General features: G+C 34.7%; 3 protein-coding genes across 3 annotated transcripts; all 3 read left to right on the forward strand.

Annotated features, from left to right (window-relative positions):
- The first annotated feature begins 420 nt into the window (after positions 1 to 420).
- Positions 421 to 2,073, forward strand: LOC113553521. The gene has a single exon (XM_026956889.1). It carries the CDS (start codon positions 512 to 514, stop codon positions 1,592 to 1,594), a length of 1,083 nt encoding a protein of 360 aa, XP_026812690.1. The 5' UTR covers positions 421 to 511; the 3' UTR covers positions 1,595 to 2,073.
- Positions 2,074 to 8,062: 5,989 nt separating this feature from the next.
- LOC113553896 lies at positions 8,063 to 9,270 on the forward strand. The gene has a single exon (XM_026957463.1). It carries the CDS (start codon positions 8,173 to 8,175, stop codon positions 9,196 to 9,198), a length of 1,026 nt encoding a protein of 341 aa, XP_026813264.1. The 5' UTR covers positions 8,063 to 8,172; the 3' UTR covers positions 9,199 to 9,270.
- Positions 9,271 to 11,301: 2,031 nt separating this feature from the next.
- Positions 11,302 to 12,666, forward strand: LOC113553540. Its single transcript, XM_026956908.1, has one exon. It carries the CDS (start codon positions 11,396 to 11,398, stop codon positions 12,494 to 12,496), a length of 1,101 nt encoding a protein of 366 aa, XP_026812709.1. The 5' UTR covers positions 11,302 to 11,395; the 3' UTR covers positions 12,497 to 12,666.
- The last annotated feature ends 206 nt before the right edge of the window (positions 12,667 to 12,872 follow it).

Raw genomic sequence — 12,872 nt, forward strand, 5'->3', positions numbered from 1 at the left:
ACGGTGTAGTGGTAAGTCTTTTAACTCGTTTCGAGTATTAATAAAATTTCATTAAAAATAAATCGACCAAAAATTTAACAAAAAAAATCGCTTTAAAAGTGTCCACATGCTTTTGAGTTCTACTCCACGAAGTTAATAATTATGCATTCAAAACGCGTTGCTTTGGAGTACCAAAATAATAAGACACTTCGCATCGAAGTGCATAGTTCAATAACTATACAAGTTCGATTTGCAAACTTTCAGATTGTTTTTTTTCAACAAATTCTCGTTCAATGTGGCATTTGGCGGTTGGGCCGCGTTCGCAACCAATACGGGAACCGCGTCTGTGTTTGAACAGCGGCGAGGAGTTTCGAGCGGCTCCGGTCATTATCGCGACGTTAAAGAATTCCGATTTCCTAGCGGCGCATTCCCAAAACGACATCGAACGTAACCGTTCGTCGTCGACGCGTGCACGCTACGCATCGCTACGACACGAGTACCCGACAACTGTTGCCAAACGTAATCTGTACAGATGATGACGCGCCCGCCGGCGGTGCTCGTGCTGCTGCTGGCGTGCGTATCGTGGCCGTCGTTGCCGCGGTGCGCCGCGAGATTGTACACGGAAGCCGAGCACCTCGAACCGTCGTTTGCCAATCGGCTGGCGCTGTTCGAGCATGTATTGCTCAACGACGCCCAGTGGTCGCCGGTGCTCAAGCAGAAGGTCAAGCTGTTGGAGATCGATCTGCCGCGGTTCCCCGAGACGGTTTCCAACAGCGCGGTCGTGGACCGCATCCGGCCGGTGGCCAAGGACGCCGAGGAGACGACGCCCTTGCTGGTGTTACAAAATGTGTTGGAAAAGAGCCCGTGGTCGGGAACGAATGTCAACTACGCCGCGTCCGTGTTGAGCGCCGGGTTCACGTGTTTCACGTACAACAACGTGTCGTTCTTGATTACGCAGATCAACGAAATCAACGAGGTCGCACACTCCGAGGAAAAACTGAAGTCGAAGCACGAAGAAATCAACAGAATGCTGGACGACGTGCGCATGACGTTCGTGGTGTTCATGGACATGGTGGCCGCAGTGGACGGCGATCTGGACGAGTTTGTCAAAGGGCTGTACGACTACGACAGTGCGGACGAAGACGGCAGTGACATCACGCAGTTAAACGTGCTCAAGTTTTTGAAGGAGGATGTGGACAAGGATTTCGCCAAGAGATGTAACGTGGTCGCCAGTTCGGACGGGGATTACTTGAGCAAGTGCAACATCCAGAACACCCCGTCCGACGAGGCCGCGTCCATGCTTGAACAAAAAATGGCACGGTTCGATAAGATCGTCAACTGTATGATAGACGTTTACGACGGGCTAGACGTCGAAGCGATGCCCATGGACACTTGGATACGAATTCTCGAGTACAACATACCGATCAGTAAACAAATAAAATTTTTCATAGACGACACGCCGATGGTGAGGAGCTCTGAAGGAACTAGGACGAAACGATTTATAAAAGCATTGCAATTAGCAAGTAAAGAAGAAACTCCGGAAGAAAAAAAGGAAAAGAAAGAAAAAAAGAAAAAAAAGAAAAAAAAGAAATCCAAAAAGCAAAAAAAAAACTAAGCAAAAACGTAAGTTGAAAAAAAAATAAAAGACTAGAAATTGCAGCTCGGTAAATTGTCGACAGATACTGCATTCAGACACAGATAAAAAAAAAATAATATATTTTTAGTATGAAGACACATTGCGTTTATTCTTTACGATTATTTTGTTAAAACTTTGTAAAGTTAATTTATATAATATATTCTATACTCTATACCGTATGTTTTATATGTTATCTATATTATAGTCTACAGTCTACACTATGTATAGTATAAACAATAAACATTGAATTCCAATGGATATAATGGAAATTATGTTATATAAATATAAAAGTGTCTTCAGTGTCCCGCATTTTATTATTTTATTTATTCTTAAATTATAATATTATTTTTATTAGTATAGTATGATATAGAAATATAGAATATTATCACTCTAATACTAAATAATGGTTAATTTCTATGAAATGGCATTCATAGAAATATTTTATTTTTTGTGAAATGATTAACAAATAAATAAAAAAAAAAAATACCTAGAACTTATTTAAAAATTATTATAATGTCGTGTGAAAGATTAAAAAATGTGTTACCAAGTACTGATCATCGATATAATATACTAATAATGTTAAAATTAAAGATAACATAATATGAAATAGTTATTTATTATTAAACACATTTTATGAATAACTTTATAATATGACAACAACTGAAGTATATTATTACAATCATTAAATTATAGCCACTCATAAAAATACACCGATATGCGTTTTTCAGAGACGTACATTTTCGAAACGAGTAGTAAGTAATATTATATAAAAAAAAAGAACACAGAATTAATAATTAATTACAAAATATTTAAGTTAATTAAATGACATAGAAAAACAGCGGACGCGTTCATAATAAAAATAAATTGTTTTTAACCCATATGAAGTATCCGTTATTAATAATTATATATGTTTATTTTAAATGAACTAAAAAAAGTGTATAATATAGTTATTACTAAGTGGAAAATATGATCTTGAATAAATTATTCAAATATGTAAAACCAATAATAAAAACATATTTAGAATTTTGATACACCTATAAAATGAATACCTTTTTTGTTCATCTTATTTTACATAATGGTATTATTCATAGTGACTGTTTGGTGTTCTAAAGTTGATATTCAAATTATAGAAAAGTCGTACTTACCTTTATTTCAGTATATTAAATCAACGAAAAGCACTATTAATAATTGAAATTGATTAAATGTATTTTGAAAAACTATAGGAAATAATTATTGAACTCAAAATTAACAAAAAAAAAAACTGAAAATGGATTAGTCATCATAAATTTTATTAGATTATATAAAAGAAAAATAAGCGATACAAAACTATAAAAATATATTAAATAACATAATACAATTATACAATTTGATTTTGGAAGTTAGTTTATACACTAAAATTTAAAGGTTATGTAAAACAAGATTTAACAAAATTTGATTTATCCACGGAGTACTCAAAAAACAGCTATAAATGTATTAAGCTGAATAGTTTAAAAATAATGTAGATAATTATAGATATAATGTTGTGTTTGAATTTTCATAAAATGTGTGGAAACTCAAAATACGAAAATATATTATATTCAGTATTGCGTATAGATAATATAATATATAGGGCCTAAATGCACTACAAAATATTTTTTGATCAACTTTTTTTTAAGTTAGGTGCACTTGCAGTGATTATTATACGTTTACAGTTATAAACTTTGTATTAGGGCTGGAATTTAATAAAAAAAATGGTACAATATACAATAACAATTATCGCAATAAAATATTCCTTTTAAAATGCAAAAATTACATTTTTAAAAGTTTTAAAATCCAAAAAAAAAAAAACTATTTTTAACTATTTCAATTTATAACATGAAACATTATAGTTTTTGTAATTTCTAAAATTAATTATATTCGCTAACAGTACTCAACGACGACAATTACAAAATAAATAAATAAATTTTACTTTAGGTAATGTATCTGTATAATTATCTTTAATATTGAATTGAATCTACCATTGAAGTTGTACTATGGGTATAGTGAAATTTAAGATTTGATATAAATTATATTAATGTTTATTGTAAACTAGATATTTAGTTGAAAATATTTTTTTTTCTCTTACTAATATACATTATAAAACATTCCCTTTACTTATTTATAGTTGAAACAGTATGCATTTTATTCAAAATATGCAATATAATTTTGCAAAATAAAATAAATTCTATTTGCTTTATATAACTTGATTCATAGATATTAAAAACAAATGCAGTGATAACAATTTGCAGAAAGCATGCCAATGCAAACAAATTCTAGTCCTACTACGTAACATAGAGTATCTAAATCGAATTCGGATGGATATATTTTTACATATTTTAACTGAACAGAAAAATGTGAAAATAAATGAATTGATTCGTTCCTTAAAAGCTTCTCCGTTTACAGCGTAAAGAACTGCACTTGATCAAATAACAATGTTTGCCTATTATATCTTGCGCAATCATTTCGTACGGAGTTTTTTGTACACAGAACGGGTCGTGGCGACATTTTGTTTTTCGCAAGTTTCGCAATCGCGATTCCGATTTGTTTTTCGAGCCGTGTTTGCTCAATACGGGTACTCGCACATTCCGTGGCAGCCATAATCGACAAGTGTTCACACTAACCTAACCACGACACTACTACGGCGTGTCCAAATCCGGTACACTGTGTTCGTCCACCGCCAAGCCCGCAGCGAAATCAGTACTGAGAACCCGACACGGTGATAACCATTCCGTACCACCTTCGCCATGTTGCACCTGTGTCTTCAGACCATGGCCTTGTTGGCGTGCTTTTGTTCAGCGATTGGAACCATCCCGATGTCGGTGTATGACAAAAAGTTGGAATTACTGTCTTCGGTTGTCAAACATGACTATTTGTGGAGGCCGATATTACTGGAGAAAGTCCACTACACGATGGGCGATACTTATTATAAGCACATCATCGAAGATGAGCTTCTGGTTAACACGCAAGACGAGGCGCCCGTCACGGGTGAGTCGAAGTCGGAGGCGGCCCACGTAGAAAATACGTCCGAACCACCCAAAACAGACACGCAGATCCAAATTACACCGTACACGTTTATTAGAAACATACTATCCAAGCGGCGGTTCGTGGTGGGCAGCATCCTGGACATGGGCCTGGATGTACTAAAGATGTCATACAAGTGTCTCCTTTACAAGCACTTGGTGCATCTCAACTATTTGATTCGCGTGGAGATGGGCCGAAAACAGGTACAGAGTAAGGCTATGAGCTGGTCAAGAAAAAGTAAGCTGTCTCTCGAGCCGATAATAATGACGATGGGCGCGCTTCAGTTTTCTGACCTTCAATTTCTGAACACGCTTAGTTTCTTCGAAATATACCAGGCGACGAGCAAAACAATCAGTAGATCAGTGAAAGCTCAGTACACTAGTCAGTTGTACGAAAGGAACCAATTAATGCTGGATTATGTGAAGCACAACTGTGTCGAGAAACCCACATTTAGTGATGATGTAAAATCACCTCCGGAAATGGAGATTGCAGCAATGCTAGGATTCAAAATTAACCAAAAATTGTATAAAACCAGTAACTCATTCAATATACCTGACAAAACATTCAAAGCTATGATCGTAAGCAGCCGGGAAAAGATCAATGATGACTTTGGTAGTATACCATGGATCAACGGTGGTATGTCCAAGACCTTATGGTTTGACATTTTATATAACTTTAGTAAAAGAAATTAAAATTGTTTCAAAAAAATCTATTACTATAAGTTAGGTGGTGAACCTATATATAATTAGAGGAGTAGAAATAATAAGTGCGCAATTTTTTTGTATGTTAGTTTAATAACAGTTATAATATGCGCAATTCCATAACGCCAATGTATGATGCACATTATATTCATAATACTTAAGTTTTAAGTTGATTTAATTTTAACGAAACATCGTAGAAACGTGTTACGTGTATTTATATTATATAATTATGCCGTTATATGGTGTTTACAAAATACAAACATCTATAATTGTTATATTTTAATTTACGACTAAGCTTATTAATAAAATATAAATAAATCATAATATACTAAATATTAGATAATTTCATAAGATTATTTGTATCGGTTGTTGAAAAATTTGGTAGTCTAGATGTAGCTTGATCTATCATAAAAATTGTTAAAATGTTTTTAAAAATACCTAAATTAATTTATTATTATTCTGATACCAAGGATGGCATAATGCAATACGCAGTATTCGATACATTTAATGTCGTCTTTATACATTTGTCGTAATTTGGTTACATAACCTAGTTATCTGACTTGTAACTGGTTTGGTGCTACTGCAGGTGACTAGTTGCTAACACTGTTTGAAGTCAACGATTATAGCCCAAGGCACCACTGACTGTTGCGGTATAGTCAAATTGTACTTAGGTTAAAAATAGGTATAATGATCGAACTGCAATTGAGTTTTTTAACAGACGTTCAAAAAATAATGTTAATTAAAACTATGTAAGACATTGGTTTCCCTTATACTTCAAATACAGTAATCGGCGTACTAATTATTATTTTTATACTTTTTAATTTTATACTAAAAGTATATATTGTTAAATTAAATTATTTTTTATAGAAATCATAAAAAAGTGTGTTATGACGTCATAATATTATACAAAACTGTTCTGATTGAACCCAAGTGCAATGAACTATTATCTTTATTAACTCAAGTATAATTGAACTAAAATGATTACAATTCGACAATTCGATTGTAAAATATAACAGTTCTACAACAGTAGTAAAGATTTAAAAGAGTATTTTCAAAATTATTCTAATATTCGAATATAATATGTTAATTTGACGTGCTAAACTATGCAAGATATAAATTATTCAATTATGTATGGCCTTATAACTTCATAAAAGAGGTCCGATTGGTTTTCAAATTGTGATTATTTTTTAAAACTATGAACGAGCAAATATATGTTATTGGCTATTGTATATTCACTTAGGTGGTTTTATTGTAGGCGTTTTTAAGTATCACTAACAATACGTATGCCTACATAACCAATAAAAATGTAGATATACAACATTTGTAAGGGTGTATATTTTTGGTATATGTCACCAAAAGAGTTAATAGTATTTAACCTCGTTTGACTATTAGATTATTTAATCAAACTAGAGTTGTTTGAACGTTGCATATCGTTTTGATATAAAAAAATATGTGCACGTTTGTAACAATGTTTCGTAAAACAATTTAAAGTATTAATATATTTATGGTAAGCCTATACAAATGCCGATACTCATTTTATTATTATATGCTATTTACAATAACAGTTTAAAATAGGTTGTATCCTATGTATTTAGTCTTATGCATAAAATATATTTTTAAGTAATAAATCAAACGACGTTTAAAACTATTATATTAGAACGACATTGCATAATATTTTAAATTTTGATCAGTCAACAGATGACCGGTATTATCGATTGTTAACAGACAACGAATAAATTAGGGTTAAATTTATTATTAAAATTATCAAATTTGTACCAATTGAAATAAACATCTCCGTCTAATATATATTATACGTGTATGTATATAAGCTTCCAGTAAGGATACCAAATTTTTAAATTCCCTGTATTAACCAAAATAGAAAATGGAAAAACACTGTGACCCGCACATACATGAGCACAATTCAGTGCCATGAAATATGTCGGGAAATTGCTTTCATATAATATTTAAACATTTTAAAATCAGAAGTTACATTATTTTTTATTTAGTTATTGTGTACACTATAATTTTCCATACACTATATTTTTACTTTGACTTTACATCGTCATTTTATCATTCTTTTTAATATTAGAGTATTAGAGGATGTCAGTACACTATTTTTACTCTCTTTTATGGAAATTCACATCATAATGAAAAGTTTGGTTTAAGCTGAAACAAATTTGTGTTGTTAGCTTTAATATTAGAGTGAACTATTATTAATTTTAAATGTATGAACATTATCTGTATAAGTACGTTGCATACGAAAAAATTGAATTATTAAATTTCATATTTTTGAACAGAAATATATTTTATACTCGTAACCTAACACAAATTGAAATATCATAATAAAACATTCTAATATACTTGTATTCTTAACTTTAAGTTTGATATCAGATAAAATAATAAGCTAACAACACAAGATAAGATCCGTTGTGTTACAATAAATAAATAAATATAGAGAGTGAGACAGAGGGAGGAAACAAATAGTACATATATAAATATGTCATAATGTACCTCTATTTGTGATATTTTCCGTAAAAAGTAGATTTAGTAGATCGTTTAAATATCGATTCGATGTATCAGACCACGGTAGTGATTTGTATACAGTTTTGCGTGTAAAAATTAAAAAGCTGTGCAAACAAAACTTGTTTTTCTTCTTATTATTTTTTCTACGCAATATGTACTTTATTTTGTTGAATTTTAAATCATATAAAATTTTGCCTAATATTCGAAAACACAGTAACCGAGAACGTCGTTGATAAGTCACCAGAAAAACACTGTGATTTTTTAAAAATCGTCTGCTGAATTGTCAACGTAACGATGACGATGCTAGACCACAGCAGTAGTCACGCCACTTCAGATCCGTCACTGCCACTGATGTTGCTACTGCTGCTACTACCCTTAACGTACGGTGGCGGCGGCAACGTGCTCGAGACGAAAGCAGAGATCGGCCAGTTCATGGATGAACTTCCGGTCACGTACCGAGAAAATTTAGAGCTGTTGGATAACGTGATGGCCCTCGACGATGAGTGGTCACCCATTTGGAATGAAAAGCTCAAAATAGACGTACTGACAGAAGCAGATCTGGTCAAGGAGTTCTGTCCGTCAATGTGGAGCATTGAAGGTAAGGTGGACACGCTCCATGCTATAAAGTTGGTAAAGGAACACTGCTTTTACTCAGATATGTACGTGGCGTTTGCCGTAAAGTTGATAGGTTATTCGGTCCAGTGTCTATTAAACAAGCACGCCAGCATACAATTGTCTGCAATAACGATGATAGAAAATGATTGGCCGGTAAACGAAATCGACAAACACCTAGAACGCCTGGTGGAAGATTACCACTTGATTGCCGACCGGTTGGCCACAGTCGGCGTGAATCTCACCAACCTGATTTCGTTGGCCAAATTGTATGATGCCTTCAGAAAACAACTGGTTCAGTACAAAAATAATTCGATGCAAATCAATAAGGAGACAAAAGATAAGTACTTAAGACGCATTAACAGTGAAGCCAAAATTTTGATTGATAGATTGGATACCGATATCGTTTTATATTGCGACGAGGCATCACCAACCGTTTGGTATGACCGGGACACTAAGAAATCCGTCAGTTTCGACTTAGCGTATTCCGAGGATGAGGTCGTCACTTACCAAACGGACGATCCATCATCGTCCACTCTGCCAGCTGATGATGTTCCACAGCATAAAATATTGAAAAAAGCACACCAGTTGAGAGTGATATCGCGCAAGGTATTCGACGACCTACTCCTCGGAAAAATGTCATTGGACGTTTGGAAACAGTTATTTGAAAATTACCTTCTCGAAGTAAATCAAAAGAAAGAAAAATAAAATTGTTACTAAACGAATCGAATATTAAAAATCTGTAAATAATGTTTATTTAAGGATTATAATTATTTAATATACATATTATGTTTATTTTTTTTATTACATCTTACGCGAGTATAAATTATTTTATATTCTACTATACCTATTCTATATCGATAACTGTTGATTGCTTTTAGTTGTTATAATGAAAATAGCCATGATAATTAAAAAAATTAAATCAATAAAACGATTTTTATTTTAAAAATTAAATTTCTAAACAATGACATCGGTATACAAAAAAAAAAAACAATAATAAACAATAATCGTACAACATGTCTACACATTGACAAACAGTATAAAAATGATTCATAAATCGAGAGATATTTTATTTATGAATTGTTTATATATATACAGTAGAGCATCGATAGTACGGACGAATTCAGATCGAGCATCGTCCGGATTACCCCAGAGGCTTTTCATGATAACCTACTAAAATAACTAAGATTTTTATTTTTTATTTCCGCCACCATTATATTTATTGCACTTTAAATTACAAAAATAGGTAAATTAATAGATAGATAATAAAAATGACTAAATTGTTTTTGTCGATAACAATATTTTATACATTAATTGGGTTCCGAGAATTCCAAATAAACTATTTAAGTTCATTAAATTTACGAATAAATGGATTTATATGCTGTCCGGACTATCGTGTTCACCGGATTATCGGGGTCTGGACTATTGAGGCTCTACTATATTACATGTTGTAAATATTTGACCACAATGAACAATATTAATATTAGTGGCATAGTATAGCGTAGTGTTTGGACGCAATCACTGAATGGTGCTGTGGTCAACAACCATCAGGCTTTACTACCTCTTGGATGGGAGACCACCCGGTTACTTAGCGACGACACCATGTCCCAAATAACGAAGACGTGTTCCAAAAACCTACCGTTCTGTACCCTATCGTAACAAAAATTCCACAGAAAATGTTTATAGTTGCCGAGGTCCAATAAAAATAATAAAAAAATGTTTTAATACTAGCATATCAATTCCGTTGTCGTAGGATTTTGTCAAGCTACTGGTCAGAAAGTTTTGGCAAATACGTTGGAAAGTGAAGTGTACTGTATTTTATGTTCACAAATACGAATTTAAGAATAACACATACAATTAAAAGTATAATCGTGAATTCGTGACAAATTAAATTCATATGGAATAAAGAAATATACTTAACCGAAAAACCTTAGTAACATAACAACATTCAATAATGGTAACGTGAATTTTTTGGCAAAAGTAATGAAAATAATTAACTTGAGCTTGTTAAGTGAAATGAATGTTAAGAACGCTAAGGCGTAAGTCAATATAGTCAACAAAAATATAGGTAGGGTGTTTAACTGTAAAAACTTAAATTTAATATTATGGAGAAAATATTAACTGAATTCAGTTAAAAAGAAGTTCGTCGATTTTTTTTATTTTAATTGCCACCTGATAACACATGTATAGTGATTGTGTAACTTTTTTTTAAATTACGACGTGATATTTTATAAAAAATGCATTCCTGCAATATCATTCCTTCTTATTGCATACTTGCATCTGAAGTGGTTTAGGAAATTAGAGCATTAGACATTCACGTCAATTAAACTATAGATTTAAGAAATACTTATTTGTATTATATACTTAAATAATTGTATGTAAAGTTATGAAGTACAAACAAATGAATTAGATCATTAGCTTTAACTTCTATGACAGATGTGTACTGATGTATATAGTTTTTGACTTAACATATTATTTTCTCGTAGTCTTTGAAATTAAAATACAAACTATGATCATTGAACAAGTTAAGTGAACACTTTTTGAACGCGATTATTTTTTTTGAACTTGACTTTAACTTTTATGCCGGTCTTATGGCCACCCCTAAATTGGCACGCGGACTGTACGAGTATATTATTATCGCGCAGTTGTTGTAGTATGAAATACGGTTTCTCGTTCGGAATCGATTCGCGCAAAACGAAATCGAACGATAAACGCACCGGCGTCGTGCATTGCGGCAAAATAATTCGGTACCGCGAGCGCGACACGCTGTTCAAACACATGTGTTTACGCGGCGGTCGGCCGAGCTTGTGTGTTCGTCGATGGCCGCGCGCATTCTGCCGCCAACCGTCGTCAAATCGCGTCACAGACAAGAAACCTGTTCCGCCAAAGACGTTGGACGACGACAATGGCGATGATAATGTACGCCGGTAAAGGTGTAACCGGACTGTTGTTGGTGGCCGCGTTCGCGGTGGCCGTGGAGGAAACGGCGGAGTTTCCGCGGAGCAAACCGAGCCGGGTGTACCGGCCCAACATGGACCAGAAGCAGCTGATCGAGCACGTGATGTTGTACGAGGAACAGTGGATGGACGTGCTGCAGGAACCGATCAAGGGGCTTGGCGAGCCACCGTACATGGGGCGCGCGTTCGCCGCGCCACAGGTCATCAAACGGGCCGCCGGGCACGAGAACGACGACAAACACGACAATACGACCGTGTACAACGTCCGCGAAATCGTGGCCACGGTGGTCTCGCATTACAGCGGCATCCGGTCGTTCGTCGAGTACGCGGCAAAGGCCGTGCGCCGGGCGCTGTCGTGCTACACGTTCCGGCGAGTGTTGTTCCAATTGTCCAGCATTTTGTTGATGGTAACCAAGGAAGCCGATGCGATAGTCGTGCTGACCGCGGCCGACGCACTGAAAAAGAACGCAGCCGCGTACATGGACCTGCTGGCCGCCGTTCCCGACGACGACCTGACCGCCCTGTTTCGTCTCTACTGGGAGGCCATAAACGTCACGCAGTACGACGAAATACAGCACTTGAGGGAACAGCAGTACCCAAAGTCGTTGATAATGAGCGTGACAGAATTGAGCAGAAATTTAGAAGAGTACATTGCAGACCAGTGTCACAGTATCCTGACCAACGACGAGTTTTTCCGGCAGATGGGCATCTGGAAGAAGACGCCGCTGATCAAAGATCCGAACCTGGATCTTCTGGTGAAGATCGAAGACTTGGAGAAGATGACCAACGACCAGTATACACACATGAGCCAGTACGGCGTAAACCTGCGAATCGTCACCATGCCAAACCGTCTGTGGTCGACGCTGTACTTTAACAAAGGAACTCCGCCCTCGATCAAAAGCGACTTGATCGAGACCGCCTCGTTGGTGGAAAATGAGGTGATTAAAATGAGTGAAGCCAACCCGGCGACGGCAGACCCGAAGCACGGAGATACTACAGTACAAATCGAAAGGATACAGGCACCCGCAGATTCTGAAAGTCCAAATTGAATGCGCCATGGAGTCTATATTGATTATTAACTATGAAGTTTGTTTCGTGTAATGTAATTATTGTTATTAGTGTGTTTAAATATTTTAAGTTTACGAGACCGTTTTGTCTAGGATTTTCGTTTATTATCAAAGATTTTTAATATTTTATCAAATGTCAATCAATTAATATTAGAAAATATTTTACGATAATATATATATATATATATATTATATATGTATATAAATACGTACGATAATATACCGTTGTCAAAAGTCGTTAATATTCCATTAATAATCCTAAACATAAATAACCATGCAGTGTCCTCGATAAAAAAACAATATAACGATGTGACCTCCTTCAAAATAAGTCTGTTCAAAAGCTAAACAGACATCAAGA

Source organism: Rhopalosiphum maidis, chromosome 2, assembly GCF_003676215.2.
Source record: "Rhopalosiphum maidis isolate BTI-1 chromosome 2, ASM367621v3, whole genome shotgun sequence".
Classification (NCBI taxonomy): Eukaryota; Metazoa; Arthropoda; class Insecta; order Hemiptera; family Aphididae; genus Rhopalosiphum; species Rhopalosiphum maidis.

What these genes read in the sequence shown, in the direction of transcription:
- LOC113553521 (XM_026956889.1), top strand. Translation starts at nt 512, where the DNA reads ATGATGACGCGCCCGCCGGCGGTGCTCGTGCTGCTGCTGGCGTGCGTA.
- LOC113553896 (XM_026957463.1), top strand. Translation starts at nt 8,173, where the DNA reads ATGACGATGCTAGACCACAGCAGTAGTCACGCCACTTCAGATCCGTCA.
- LOC113553540 (XM_026956908.1), top strand. Translation starts at nt 11,396, where the DNA reads ATGGCGATGATAATGTACGCCGGTAAAGGTGTAACCGGACTGTTGTTG.